At 44.1% G+C, this 16,163-nt stretch overlaps 1 protein-coding gene across 1 annotated transcript in view; it reads right to left on the minus strand.

The window, feature by feature from the left end:
- Nucleotides 1–1,029: 1,029 nt before the first annotated feature.
- srrm4 (serine/arginine repetitive matrix 4) overlaps nucleotides 1,030–16,163 on the minus strand; it is a gene marked incomplete at its 5' end in the record, with an annotated part of 49,222 nt that continues 34,088 nt past the window's right edge. Inside the window, 5 exons of the mRNA XM_079516011.1 lie at nucleotides 1,030–2,600; nucleotides 3,795–3,953; nucleotides 10,143–10,253; nucleotides 10,360–10,599; nucleotides 11,145–11,473. Of these exons, the coding sequence (XP_079372137.1) occupies nucleotides 2,312–2,600; nucleotides 3,795–3,953; nucleotides 10,143–10,253; nucleotides 10,360–10,599; nucleotides 11,145–11,473 (1,128 nt within the window). The 3' untranslated portion in view covers nucleotides 1,030–2,311. The remainder of the gene's footprint in view (nucleotides 2,601–3,794; nucleotides 3,954–10,142; nucleotides 10,254–10,359; nucleotides 10,600–11,144; nucleotides 11,474–16,163) is intronic.

The following is a 16,163-nucleotide window of genomic DNA, read 5'->3' on the forward strand; positions in this document are numbered from 1 at the left end:
TCTTCTTTCCTGATTGGTTAAAATTGACAACCCACCTGAAGCATTTTCAATTTAACCCATTTTGGACTGAGGCCGATTCTAATGAAGCCCTCTAAATCCTGACCTAAGCTTTCTGAAAAACTTCAAATATTTATATATGTAGCAGCATCAGTCTTTTCATTTTTTAATACTGTACAGAACACCAAAAGGGGTTCCCGCCCAGAATGGTGAAGGCCGGAGAGATGGAGAGACCCCTCTTACTGAACAAAATACTCTATAGCAATGAATATCAGCTTTAGCCTTTTTCAGAATGTTGTTTTTGTTTTGTTTTAATCCAAAAAAAGTATCACATAGACTATTAGTAAGGGCATTTTATCAGGTATTTGACCAATGTGGGAACTAAATCGTTACCAAGAAATGTCTTCACCAATGTGTTTCTAAAGGTGTCTAATAACATGTACTAAAAGTTTGAAATTCAACTCCCGTGGGAAAGTTGAGTTATTAGCATAATATGTGACCATACCCATAACATCCTATATAAGGCAAAAAAGTCAAAGTTTCATCATTCTTTAAGTAGCATGAGACATATGAAACTAGGGTGATTTCATGATTCTGAATCCATTCCAAGCATTAGTTTTGCACAAAAAACACTCCTTGGGCTAAATTAGGCCATATCCACTTGACCAAATGTGCTGACCTCATCACGTTTGTGTGGCCGTTTTCCTCCCAAGGAGTGTTTTTTGTGCAAAACTAATGCTTGGAATGGATTCAGAATCATGCAAACACCCTAGTTTCATATGTCTCATGCTACTTAAAGAAATTTGGACTTTTTTGCCTTATATAGGATGTTATGGGTATGGTCACATATTATGCTAATAACTCAACTTTCCCACGGGAGTTGAATTTCAAACTTTTAGTACATGTTATTAGACACCTTTAGAAACACATTGGTGAAGAAATTTCTTGGTAACGATTTAGTTCCCAGATTTTCACAGATTTCTCTTACTATATACCTTTAACTGCTTTCCAAATCTGGCATTTGAGCCGACAGACGGTTGTGATCGCCACCTGGGCTGCTTCCACAACTCAAGAGGAAGCCTTGTTCCTTGTGCTCCACCGTCTGAAGTACACCACAAACGTTCCTTTATTTCATAAAAGGGTCCCTTCGGAAGCTATTTGAAAACACATGAAGCAAAATGACTGAAATACATCTCAGCATGGGGTCCGTCCTGGACCGGAGCTCGCATGGTGGTGACACAGTAAAACTTCCAGCTGTGTCCCCTTGCAAAGAATGTGCTCCGGGAACATGCATAGCTGTACCAGCTAAAAGCCAGAAAACCAACACTTTTGTATAAGAAAATGTCCAGTTTGAAGGTTTTCATCGAAAACTAATATGTATGGCTGCTTAATACAGTAGGTCCGAAAGTCCCCGGTCCGTTATGAGCGCTGTCGAACGACGAGGACTGCATGAAGTAGAAGAAAGAGCAAAACACATTCAGTCTCTAGTGACTCCTGCTCGATGGCGTGAACAACTGTGCCTCGATCCGTGTATGACATGATTGGAGAGCGGCTGGAGGACTTTCCACTCAAGCCTCAAAAGGAAGCAAAGAGCCTAATAATATAGTAGAATATAGGGCTCCTGACATCACTGTCTTATTGTCTCCTAACAGAGATGGTGAATGGTAGTAAGTGCAGACGTCCTCTCAGGTCTACAGAAAACGCAATGGCATACATGTGCACACAGACAATAATGCTTCTTTTTTTCTTTTCCTTTTTTTTTAAAGGTTGTATGGGTTCCAAGAAAAATAAATATGTTCCTCATATGGGTTTTATCCGAACCTTTTTAGAAATCAAAGTTTAACCACTTAAACTCATCGTTTAAGTGTCACAATGTAACACACTGTGAGCTTGTAGATCTGATATTTTTTGAGAGAAAAAGAGAAGAGATTTGGTGTAGGGGTGGGGAAAAAGGAGAATACCGAGTATAGACCCCTGGGGGACACCGGTCGATATATAAGTAAGTATACAGGGTTTAAGTGGTTATAAGGGTTCTTCAAGGAACTGTTAAAATAAATTCTAGCAGAATCTTGGTCTGAAAGGTTGTTTCTGCAACAAAAAATGGTTCTTCTCCGGGCAAAGTAGCAGTTTCGGTTCCAGGTGACACTGTTATTTTTCTGTGTGCGCGTAGGCGCACTCAGTGGCGGACCCTGCTGGGCTTGCTCTGTGGCGTGCGGCTGCTCAGTGGCGGACCCTGCTGGGCTTGCTCTGTGGCGTGCGGCTGCTCAGTGGCGGACCCTGCTGGGCTTGCTCTGTGGCGTGTGGCTGCGACTGCTCAGTGGCGGACCCTGCTGGGCTTGCTCTGTGGCGTGCAGCTGTGGCTGCGGCTGCGAGTCCCAAAGATAGAGTTCCAAGAGGAACTTCGGCTGTAGCCTCTGTAGGACGAGTAACTGTTGCTACGGCTGCTCCTGCTGCTACGGCTGCTCCTGCTGCGGCTGCTCCTGCTGCGGCTGCGGCTGGCACTCCGAACTGGACTGCGACTGCGCGAGAAGAGGCTGCTCCAAGAGGACCGACTGCTAGAGGAGGGACTGGGCCGGAAGTAAGGGATAGGTCGCTTCCTGGCACTGCAGAGTTGAAAAGGAATTCAAAGAATTATTAAACCCCAGGGGGTCCAGGAGGGAAAATCAAAAATATCGGAGTTGGAACCTAAGACCTTGACCAGCCCCATTTACCCGCTGAGAGCTGTTCATGAGGTGGACAGCCTCTGCCCCCGCCGGCGGAGGATTGGGGCTCAAGAGGGCGTTTGCACACTGGTGCGTTTTTTTTATTATTACGAATATCGGAGCGAATTTCGGAGGGCGTAAAAAAAAATCAATCACGTTTGCACACTGTTGCCGAACATTTCGGACCGGGGTCGATTTGATCAGTTTTCTGCAGCTGTCTAGTGGGGTGTTGGTGACAGCTAGTGATAGCCTACTACTTTGGGATAAAAATTAAAAAAAACGCACTAGTGTGCAACCACATTTAGCATGACAACTGGCAAAGGGTAAACAAAGTAAAATTGCAGTCATACTGTGTAGACATTCATTCATTTTAGTAGTATGTTTTGCCCACATTTCTCGTCACGATTGTCAATACAGTGTTTGTCTATAATACTAACAGAGGGACTATTTTGGAATGCAACATTATTTAAATTTGGAACACATGATCAGAAACTGTATATTTATACTACATTTTGGGGGAAAGTGTTGTGCGCTGACAATCGCAAATACATTATTTAAATTTAGTGTAGAGAAGTTGTCAAAAAAACACATCGGTGTGGAACTGTTATTGTGGAAAAATATACCAGTGAAAGATTATATCAGAATAACTTGTTTAGTTGACAAACAAAAGTAAACAGGGACGTGCAGAGAATGTTAGCGAGGCAGGGGCTGAAATCCCGTAAGAGGGCACTTTTGGATAAAAATAGCGAAAATAGCACAATGCGTCGCGCAGCGACGCGTTGAGAGCTTGTACATCTGCTATTTTCGGGGTACAACCCAGCACTCTTTATCTACTGGAGATGCAGGCCTACAACGTGGATTTCGAAACACATTTGACAAAAAAAACCCCACAAAAATGCTGCGTTCAAGTTCAGGAGACTTCGGAGAAAAAAAAGGAAAAGGAGTAGCATTTATATTTCTTCCACCACAGTAAATGCTGCATTTGTGGTCTGGAAAGGGCAGTTGTTTTACAGACGGGTAAAAGAGCAGAGGCTTGAAGCCCCCTTTGACGTCCACCTGTATGTGTGCACATCGTCCCTGAAAGCAAATGCCTACCTTGTGATTCGCCTTGCTTCAAGGTGGCTCGGCGAGTCTCTCCTCCGTTTCCTCATGGGAGAGTAAGACTTGCGCCTCCGCCTCTTCCCGCCACCACCCTTCTGTGTATGCTTCGTATCCCTGTCTCTGGAGGGCGGCTTTCTCTGCTTGTGTCGTACCCTGAGAGTTAACGGACATTATTTCAAAATATGAAGATCGTTCTGCCGCTGAAAACAGGTACACTGAACTATTACTGTTCACCGGTAATACATCATTGGCATAGATAGATATAGGCCAGTGGTTCCCAACCTCTTCTGACTTCAGGGCCCACTTGAAAAATCTCGAAAAGCGTTTGCGGCCAACTCTTCTGACCACCCGACATGACAGTCTAAAGGTCAGAAGGGTCAGGGTGCGCTATTGTCAGAGCTTCTTTGTTTTAGTGATCAATCAAAGGATTCTTCTTTGGTTTTTCACTTCTGTTATTATGAGTGTTCTTCAGTACTGTAGTACCACCTGGTATGGATGTACAGTACTGTATACTACTGTTATTATGAGTGTTCTTCAGTACTGTAGTACCACCTGGTATGGATGTTTGTCTGTAGCCTCAAAGTCACAAATGCTGCCAACAACTAAACATTTGTTCAAAGATTGTTGGACAACCACTTCAGAGACTCTATACATCCACGTATGATAACAGCATCCTAAGGTTAGCAAGGAATATCACCTCTAATACTAGCCATGTTTTGTATGGAGAGTATAGGTTGCTGCCTTCAGGTAGGAGATGTTCCAGCAATAAAGTAATTTATCCATCAGTCGACTTTGAGGCTTAATCAGGTTTTTGGCATGCAGGACTAGACTGAGCTGTGGACATTGTTCTGTGCCCTTATGTCTCTATGTATGTAACTGTATTTTGATTTCTGTGTTTGTGTTAGATCAAACGTGTGTATATGTGTTGCGTACAGTACAAGGCCGCTGGGCCGCAAGACACATTTCAGTGCAAACTGACAATAAAGTATTATATCATATCATTGTATTCCGGCTAGCATAAACAGAGCCAAAGTGGGTATACTTTAAATTCCTATTTCTCAGTATCACAATAACACATTTCTCAAGGTTTTAAAGAAAAATAAATACCATGCCATTTTTTTTTACATACGTTTACATACGTTGTGCCAAACGCTTGGTGGCAAGCTGTGGCACATGTCTTATAATAGTACATAAGAATACAAATGTTTAGGAGTTTGTTTTGATAGTACTATAATATATGTTTTTTGACTTTTAGTAAGTGTCTAACAACTCCGTGTGAGTGGTCTGCAACTCATTTATACTGGTGGTAAGGGGGAGTGAGGGTAGCGTGTGTATCGAATATTGTGATTTTTCTTTGTCTATATAGAAGTGTCTATTTGTACGTCTCTAAATGTTTTGATGAATTGAACATGGTGGACCCTGTTGTAAACAAGTGTAATGCTTAATTGGGTCGTCCACTCACAGTTAACAGCCTTTGTATTGAGTTTGTGCTTGAAATGTACTGTAATTCTGCAAACTGTTAATACAATTTTCAATCAATCAATCAATCAATTTTCTTTGTACCTTTTGTATTCCTCCTGCACCCGGTTTTGTGTTTTATGATGTGTGTTGCAGAGAGACACTTTAATATACTATCTATCTAGATTATACTCGCACTTGCATTTTACATGCTTGGTGATAATGACCTGTTGCCAGACACATTTTACATGCTCGGTGATAATGACCTGTTGCCAGACACTGTTTTTGTCCCCGCCAGACATAATAGGCTACATTAAGCTTGACAGGTGGTAACCTACAAAATAATGTTGTTACATAAAAGAACAATAGAGGTTGAATTACAACACTACTTTATTTCCTGAGGTGATGATGAAGAGTACGTGTTCACTGCATGTAACCAAATAACCCTGCGCCGAAAAGCAACACAACATGAAGTCCCAACAACTTGATCCCAGATTAATAAAGGAAAATTAGCGAAATGCTTACCACTAGCTTTCTTCACAGATGTGTTCATAAAGGTGTCTACAATCACATATAAATGTGTTCCAACCCAACTCCCTTGGGAAACTTTGTGACAGCTGCTGAAAGTTGGGGTACCATTGAACAACCAATTATATAAAGCAACATTTTCAAAATTTCATTATACTTTAAGTTGCATGTGAGACGTGTCAAACTAGGGGGTTTTCATGATTCTGAATCCATTGCAAGCATTAGTTTTGCACAAAAACACTCCTTCGCCTAAAAATGTCCATAGCCGTCATCACAAATTTGATGAGGTCAAAACTGTCGTGCAAAACTAATGCTTGCAATGGATTCAGCATCATGAAAACCCCCTAGTTTGACACGTCACATGCTACTTAAAGCATAATGAAATTTTGGGAATTTTGCCTTATATTGAATGTTTATGGTACCCCAACTTTCAGCAGCTGTCACAAAGTTTCCCAAGGGAGTTGGGTTGGAACAAATGTATATGTTATAGTAGCCACCTTTATGAACACATTTGGGAAGAAAGCTAGTGGTAAGCATTTTTTACATGTCCATGTTGTACGCCATTATTTGCCACACATTTCGCAAATTTTCTCTAACTAGATTGATCAGCCTGTCTGTTTGCATTCTGTTCATGTAATTTGACAAAAAAGAAAACGTCACATGCCGAAATGGTTGACATTACGTCCGTTGCTTAGCGGTGTTTCAAAGACCGTCAGCACACACTGCTTTGGTTGTGTATCGTTTCTATGTTGTTATTATTATATAACTCAAGAAAACATCAGGAACACACAACAAACAGTCAAACTTTATTATTCGCTATAACCTCCGACAAGTGACTCTTCTACAGTCACATGCCATTTTCTATCTCCCAAAGCCCCATAGTTTACAACGCTCCCATGAGGCACCTACAGTTCAGTACCATTACAACGCTCCCATGAGGCACCTACAGTTCAGTACCATAACAACGCTCCCATGAGGCACCTACAGTTCAGTACCATTACAACGCTCCCATGAGGCACCTACAGTTCAGTACCATAACAACGCTCCCATGAGGCACCTACAGTTCAGTACCATTACAACGCTCCCATGAGGCACCTACAGTTCAGTACCATTACAACGCTCCCATGAGGCACCTACAGTTCAGTACCATAACAACGCTCCCATGAGGCACCTACAGTTCAGTACCATTACAACGCTCCCATGAGGCACCTACAGTTCAGTACCATTACAACGCTCCCATGAGGCACCTACAGTTCAGTACCATTACAACGCTCCCATGAGGCACCTACAGTTCAGTACCATTACAACGCTCCCATGAGGCACCTACAGTTCAGTACCATTACAACGCTCCCATGAGGCACCTACAGTTCAGTACCATTACAACGCTCCCATGAGGCACCTACAGTTCAGTACCATTACAACGCTCCCATGAGGCACCTACAGTTCAGTACCATTACAACGCTCCCATGAGGCACCTACAGTTCAGTACCATTACAACGCTCCCATGAGGCACCTACAGTTCAGTACCATTACAACGCTCCCATGAGGCACCTACAGTTCAGTACCATAACAACGCTCCCATGAGGCACCTACAGTTCAGTACCATTACAACGCTCCCATGAGGCACCTACAGTTCAGTACCATTACAACGCTCCCATGAGGCACCTACAGTTCAGTACCATTACAACGCTCCCATGAGGCACCTACAGTTCAGTACCATTACAACGCTCCCATGAGGCACCTACAGTTCAGTACCATTACAACGCTCCCATGAGGCACCTACAGTTCAGTACCATTACAACGCTCCCATGAGGCACCTACAGTTCAGTACCATAACAACGCTCCCATGAGGCACCTACAGTTCAGTACCATTACAACGCTCCCATGAGGCACCTACAGTTCAGTACCATTACAACGCTCCCATGAGGCACCTACAGTTCAGTACCATTACAACGCTCCCATGAGGCACCTACAGTTCAGTACCATTACAACGCTCCCATGAGGCACCTACAGTTCAGTACCATTACAACGCTCCCATGAGGCACCTACAGTTCAGTACCATTACAACGCTCCCATGAGGCACCTACAGTTCAGTACCATTACAACGCTCCCATGAGGCACCTACAGTTCAGTACCATTACAACGCTCCCATGAGGCACCTACAGTTCAGTACCATTACAACGCTCCCATGAGGCACCTACAGTTCAGTACCATTACAACGCTCCCATGAGGCACCTACAGTTCAGTACCATAACAACGCTCCCATGAGGCACCTACAGTTCAGTACCATTACAACGCTCCCATGAGGCACCTACAGTTCAGTACCATTACAACGCTCCCATGAGGCACCTACAGTTCAGTACCATTACAACGCTCCCATGAGGCACCTACAGTTCAGTACCATTACAACGCTCCCATGAGGCACCTACAGTTCAGTACCATTACAACGCTCCCATGAGGCACCTACAGTTCAGTACCATTACAACGCTCCCATGAGGCACCTACAGTTCAGTACCATTACAACGCTCCCATGAGGCACCTACAGTTCAGTACCATAACAACGCTCCCATGAGGCACCTACAGTTCAGTACCATTACAACGCTCCCATGAGGCACCTACAGTTCAGTACCATAACAACGCTCCCATGAGGCACCTACAGTTCAGTACCATTACAACGCTCCCATGAGGCACCTACAGTTCAGTACCATTACAACGCTCCCATGAGGCACCTACAGTTCAGTACCATAACAACGCTCCCATGAGGCACCTACAGTTCAGTACCATTACAACGCTCCCATGAGGCACCTACAGTTCAGTACCATAACAACGCTCCCATGAGGCACCTACAGTTCAGTACCATTACAACGCTCCCATGAGGCACCTACAGTTCAGTACCATTACAACGCTCCCATGAGGCACCTACAGTTCAGTACCATTACAACGCTCCCATGAGGCACCTACAGTTCAGTACCATTACAACGCTCCCATGAGGCACCTACAGTTCAGTACCATTACAACGCTCCCATGAGGCACCTACAGTTCAGTACCATTACAACGCTCCCATGAGGCACCTACAGTTCAGTACCATTACAACGCTCCCATGAGGCACCTACAGTTCAGTACCATAACAACGCTCCCATGAGGCACCTACAGTTCAGTACCATTACAACGCTCCCATGAGGCACCTACAGTTCAGTACCATTACAACGCTCCCATGAGGCACCTACAGTTCAGTACCATTACAACGCTCCCATGAGGCACCTACAGTTCAGTACCATTACAACGCTCCCATGAGGCACCTACAGTTCAGTACCATTACAACGCTCCCATGAGGCACCTACAGTTCAGTACCATTACAACGCTCCCATGAGGCACCTACAGTTCAGTACCATAACAACGCTCCCATGAGGCACCTACAGTTCAGTACCATAACAACGCTCCCATGAGGCACCTACAGTTCAGTACCATTACAACGCTCCCATGAGGCACCTACAGTTCAGTACCATTACAACGCTCCCATGAGGCACCTACAGTTCAGTACCATTACAACGCTCCCATGAGGCACCTACAGTTCAGTACCATTACAACGCTCCCATGAGGCACCTACAGTTCAGTACCATTACAACGCTCCCATGAGGCACCTACAGTTCAGTACCATTACAACGCTCCCATGAGGCACCTACAGTTCAGTACCATTACAACGCTCCCATGAGGCACCTACAGTTCAGTACCATTACAGTTCAATAATACTTGGGTACGAAACAACTTTACTAATGTGAACGCTGGCCGGCGTGGGGGGAGGGAAACGGACAAAATAAAAGGTGATTAGACTCGGGAATGATTTTAAATTAGCCCATTTTGACCTGAGATCAGATTCTATGAGCTTGTAGATCTGCTATTTTTCAATAGCTAAAGCATAACATAATGCTAACACCAAAAGGGGTTCTCGCCCAGAATGGGTTAAGCAGGAAAACAATAACGGATCTGGTTCCACACTTGTGGAAAAGGAGAATTAGTGTTTTACTAATAATGTGGGGGCCCACTTGCAATATCCTCAGTGCTCCCCCGGCCCATAGATTGTGCATTACATTCACCCATTCACACACACATTCATTCATACATCGATGGCAGCGGAAACCATGCAAGGCACCAACCAGCACATCAGGAGCAATTGGGGGTTCAGAGTCTTGCTCAAGGACACTTCGACACTAACTCTGGGGGAGCCCACAGGGTTCGAACTGGCAACCTTGCGGTTACCATCCAGCCACTCTACCCCTGAGCACACCGCCGCCCCCTAGTGGTCACTCTACCCCTGAGCCACAGCCGCCGACAGACAGACAACCTCATGAGTTTCACCTGTCGGGACTGTATCGGGAGTAGCTTCCCCTGGAGCTGGAACTGGCCGCGCTGCCCCGTCGTCGTCGTCGTCTCACATCAGCCGAATAACTTTGCGAGCGTGAGTACAACCTGATGGTGGAGGAGGGGGGGGGGGGGGGGGGAATGACAATTACCCTCTGGAATCAAGCAGCCCCTGGATCAGCACAGACAGACACAGAACCACAACAGAACCGACCTGCTGGATGACGGTGACGGACTTCGAGAGCAGCGGTGTCCGGAGTACCGGGAGCTTCCCGACTCGGACCTACTCCTGCTCCTGCTGCTGGATGACTGAGCTCTGGAGGACTGAGCTCTGGATGACTGAGCTCTGGATGACTGAGCTCTGGATGACTGAGCTCTCGGGCGTTTCCGGGAGGAGATTGCAGCCCTCCGAGATCGCAGAAGCCCTTCCCGACACGCCAAGGTTATCGGCTTACTGCAAAAGATAAGAAGACAAGGACATTTTATTGCTTCTAGTGATAAAGGCAAAAATGGCATCCGGGGGATTTTTTTTTTCTTCTTTTTTTTAATGGCTTTAAATTTCAACGGGTGAGATAAAATGATTTAAAGAGATAAGTTGCTTGGAACAATTTCCCTGATGAGCGTTCATCCATCCATGGTTGGACTGTTAATTATCCCATTAATTAAAACCGGGAAAGCATCTGCGTGTCATACCGTACGTTTTTTTTCAGACAACTCTCAGGATTTAGAACAGTGGATTTGTTTTTACGGCGTGATTCTCAAAAATAGCAGATTGTACCGCGCTGCAAGCTTGTACAGAAAAGCCTTCAAAGTGTTTTTTTACACAAATCTTCTCGTCTGGGGGTCCGCGGCAAAACCATCTTCAGGTGGGGGTCCGCGCGCGGCCAAATACATATCATTTTGGGGGTCCTTTGGGGGACGTTTGAGAACCACTCAAGGCATTATTTTGTAGAATCGGCCTCAGGTCTTAATGGGTAAATAGAAAAACACAAAGCTCACCTTGTGCTTGTATTTCCATGGAGAATTGTGTCAGACAAGCCACCCTCCGTGTGCGTTTTGCACAGAGACACGTAACTGGTCACAGAGTTTCCCGAATCGGAGACATTGTCCCCGTCCGTAAACTTTGGCTTCTCTGGCGAGGCCAGACCTCGAGAATCGCTTCTCTTGTCTTCGGCGACGCTCATTCGAGAAAGGCCAGTTTTACTGGACGGCGGCGACGACGTGTCATTCCCAGAATCATAATCGTGCGGTCCTTCGCTCAGAGTGCGACGGCGGGTTGTCCCTTCTGCGCGGAAAGGCGCAGGTTTCCCAGGTTTTGATGACAAGATCTGCCGAAAGACAGGGAAGCTGCAGCTTTAAATTCCATACCAGGTGTTATAACATGAATGCTACCTGCTTGACCCACTGCTTTACTACAAATTAATAAGGCACATCATTTCCCTTAAAAAAAAAAAGTAAAAAAAAGAAAAGAAAACACAGAGAAACATATATTTATTTTCTTTTTCTTTGGGACAGAAAGTTTGAAAGATAAAAGACATGCAAATTTTGTAGCATGCGAAGAACCTTCAAAGGAAAGTTTTAAAGGAAACAAAACAAAAAAGAAAGAAGAAACTGAAGAAGAATTTTAGAAAAATGTATTCTAAACTAAAACAATCATGAAAGGAAGAAACGGAAAGTCTAAAAGAAACTATGTGTTTAAAGTCTAACGGGTTTTAACCAGAGTGAGAGAGAATAAGGAATAGAATTAAAATAATCAAACATAGCCCTATTAAAAGCCTCTCTAAAAGAACATTGAACAAACATCACAAAATGGGTATTATGTACAAATGAAAAGGAACTGCAGACAAAGAAGATCTCATTAGTCTAACTAAGAAAGCCCTCAGAATAGGTCAGATGATTGTGCTTTCCTCCCCCTGCAAGAAGTTAATAATTAGCCTGCAGCAGAGCAGCGACCTACAGTACATCCCTAAGTCTGCGGATAGCATCGACTTACCAATCAAGATTTCCTCCTTAAGTAGGTAAGGTGTAAGAAAAAGGGAAGAGCGGGCAACATAAGTGCATCATTAGAGTCGTAAATTGCATTAAAAAGAAAGACAGTAAACCTCTCTTCAAACCCAGAGCCACTTATATCTGTCGTGGTCCTTTTTCTTTATTGCTTAAAGGTATATTCAGTGATTTCACTTCATTCAAATATCACTTATTTTTTCTTTTTTTTGGGATAATCCTCCCTACTATAGAGTGTGCTGACCAATTATGGAGTTCCTCCCTGTCCCCAGTGAGCCCCTGGGGTAAAAAAAAACCTAGTTTCAGTTTTGGTGGCGGGTGGCAAAGCCTTCATCCAATCAGGATGAGAGGAGCCTTCCTCCAATCATGATCGAGTGTGGGCGGGCCTTGGTGCACATGCTGTTGGCCTGTTGCACTTCCCACTGTAGAGCGTGCATGTGCACATTTTGTTACCGGGGCGGACTGGGTGGTTTTCCAAATCACCCAAATCACTGAATGCTCCTTTAATATATACCTCGATGGAGGTGAGAGGTATAATAGACTATACCTTTGAATGTGTGCTCACTATTTAATATTTGCACACCGCATTTTCTTTTTTTTGGAAAAAAAAGCTACACATTTCTACAAGTCCACAGACATAGTGGAGATAGTTACTGAATGTTTGGCTCATTCTATAAGACTGTGGTGTTTATTTATTGTAGTTATCTGTCAGATTATGATCTCTCTTTACGTATTGATTAGAAGATATTAAAAGCTTAATAATCCACTCTGTCCTCCCTGAGGTTGTCCAACTATCTATAACACAGTCGGCACGATGGAGCCAAACCCTGAGGGAAATTTAAACAAAAGCTTAAAAAGCCTTTTCCACCATCATTTCCCGGTGCAGACAGACATCCCCACACCATCTGTGCAGGAGCAGGAGCGTGGTTGCAGCATAAAACATTTCCTCTTGAACAAAGGGAATTCCTCAATGTCATCTTGAGATGCTTGGAGATAGAGACTGCCTAAAGATACACAATCTGTCTGGTTTTGGTTCTCTCTCTCTCTCTCTCTGTGTGTGTCTCTTTTGTCCACAATGATACACGCATGACTACCTTAACCCATTTTGACCTGAGATCAGATTCTAAAAATGTCTTCTACATCCTGACAGTTTTCTGAAAAAGCTATGTTTCTATGTCAGTCGTTCTTCGATTTTTCAAAAAATAGCAGACCTACAAGCTCGTAGCGCGCCACTTGGTGGCGCGCTATGAGCTTGTAGATCTGCTATTTTTCAATAGCTAAAGCATAACATAATGCTAACACCAAAAGAGGTTCCCGCCCCAAAATGGGTTAAGAATATGGCTGTTGTCAGGCCCAAACCTCATATCTCTGTTGTCAGGCCCAAACCTCATATCTGTTGTCAGGCCCAAACCTCATATCTCCAAGTTTCACACTTTTATGTTTTTTTTTGGTAAATTAAAACCCTACTTCATCGCACAAGAGTTTTGAACAAAAATAGTGAAAATAGCCGATCTAAAAGTAGATAGATCTTATTTCCTTTTGTTTTTTTAAGATTTATTTTTGGCCTTTTCCGCCTTTATTGAATAAGCTAAGAATGACAGGAAAGAGGGGGAGAGAGACGGGGGGAGACGTGCACCAAAGGTCAAAGGTCATGAACGGGCCTCGAAAGAGCCTACTGTATATGCGCCTGGACCACTAGACCAGTGGTTCCCAAACGTTTTCGTGTCAAGGACCCCCAAATCAACATTTATTAGGCCACGGACCCCCCGTTTGAAAACATATTCCAGTGACCCCGACAAGGGAGGATTTTTACGGCTCTAGCAGTGATTCCGAAACATTAATTTCAAGGACCCCCCAGTTTCACACGCATTATGCTACGGACCCCCCGATTTAATGGCATTTCTATCTCTGGTACCGCGATTTATATTGTAAAACCACCTTTAATTTAACTCTGAGAGTGTACAAATGGAACCAAATGGACCCATTAGGGTCCATTTGGTTCCATTTGTACACTCTCTGAGTTACAGACCCATAAGGGTCCATTTGGTTCCATTTGTACACTCTCTGAGTTACAGACCCATAAGGGTCCATTTGGTTCCAAACTATCATTTAGTTGGGGTCCCCCCTGGAACTCCCTCAGGGACCCCTGAGGGTCCCCGGACCCCACTTTGGGAACCACTGCACTAGGCCAGCGGGCGCCCCCAGATGTTATTTTCACTATTTTAGAATATTTTAAAAATAATAATCGAAAGGGAACGTTTTAGGAAATACCGTACATGGTTTCCACCCGACAGCAACAATATGGCATTTAGCCTCTGGAATAATTCATAATCCTATTTACATACATTTGGGGAAACTATAGGTTGTTAATTTCCCCAAATGTGTATTTCCTTTTCGGAATTGTATACCCCTTTGTCTTTGGATGAAAGAAATATGAATCACAGTTCATCCTCAACTAGTATGAATGAGTTGATTTATCTCATGTTTCCTACAGTTGGGTGCCACCGACATTGTCCCTTATCATTTGACCCATTTAGGCCTGACCACTTTTAAAAATCCTTCTAAATCCTCCAGTTTTCTGAAATAAATATTTTCACGATTTTTCAAAAATAGCAGACCTACAAGCTCGTAGCGCGCCACTCGGTGGCGCGCTATGAGCTTGTAGATCTGCTATTTTTCAATAGCTAAATTATAACATAATGTTTAAAACACCAAAAGGGGTTCCCGCCCAAAATGGGTTAACTGTCCTTTTGCGCAGATCACGCAAACCTCAGCAAAAAGAAAAGGACAATATCGATGGCCTCCAACTGTACATGCTGTTCAATCAAAACTTTTGTAATATAATGTGTGTCTCGAGAGAGCAGTAATCTTCAGATTTTCACATGAACCCTGACATCCAGTATAAAAATAGGCAAACATTCATCAAAAATAGCAGATCTACAATCTCGCCTATTTCTTTCAGAAAAAATAAAAATAAATCATCCCACGAATTTGAAACCCATTTTTTCACCCAGTGTCAATTATCTAATGTAATCCTGGGCTCTACACTCCCTCTGCCAAACCTGGGGAGAGCAATGGACTAACCTCATATGTTTCCTTCAATGCATGAGGAGTCCAAGCCGCTTCTTTTCACCTGACAGGGGGGGGGGGGGGGGGGGGGGGGAGTTTCCCTGGTTTGACGTAGCGCGTGGAAGGAACACGTTATTCCAACCAGTTCCTTTCCCCTCCATCAGGCGCCCTTGCTGGCCAGGGGGAGGCAGTTAAGAGACCAGGATTACTGAATGTATTTTGTGAGGTTACCTACCCTAGGGGACACGGGGAGAACATGCAAACTCCACACACAATCTCGCTCATTTTTGACAAGTTTTGGTGTAGGCTATAACAGAAAGACCTCTGGGGTACAGGGTGACCAGGGATGAAGTAGTTAAGCCCCATTTTATACTTTTTTGTATAATGGTGTCCAGAGGCGGACTTACCGTTGGGCTAGGGTGGGCTGCAGCCCGGGGGCCCCCGACTAGTATTGAAATCCAATTCAAGTGAAATGTGTGCCTGCCTCTCTTTTTAGGGGCTTGGGTACCCCAAAATGAAAACAAAATCGCGGGACGCGCGGCTGTGCCGTGCGCCCCAAGGGGCGCCCTCAAATTTGCTCCAGCCCAGGGGCCCTCAGCAAGGTAAATCCGGCTCTGATGGTGTCGTGCAGTGAAAATACTATGAAACATTTAGCCCAACACAGGGATGGCAGGGTGAAAGTATTTAAAAATCAGCTACGATCGCCATTAAAGTCAGTAGCCTATACATAAATAAATGAATACAAGCATCCGTGAATTCTTTGCAAAACTATTTTCTGTAATTTATTCCTTCACTCCATACTAGATCGTTTACTTGATGCCGTACCCATTCTGAAGCGTCTGCCAAGTGTGTAAGGCAGCGTTGATTTATTTATTTTAAGGTATTTTCAGAAAGAACACAACATGCTGAATATCAGGCCTGAATTGATTGAATTTCAATTAAAAA

Source organism: Electrona antarctica (assembly GCF_951216825.1).
Source record: "Electrona antarctica genome assembly, chromosome: 12".
In the NCBI taxonomy this organism is placed as follows: domain Eukaryota; kingdom Metazoa; phylum Chordata; class Actinopteri; order Myctophiformes; family Myctophidae; genus Electrona; species Electrona antarctica.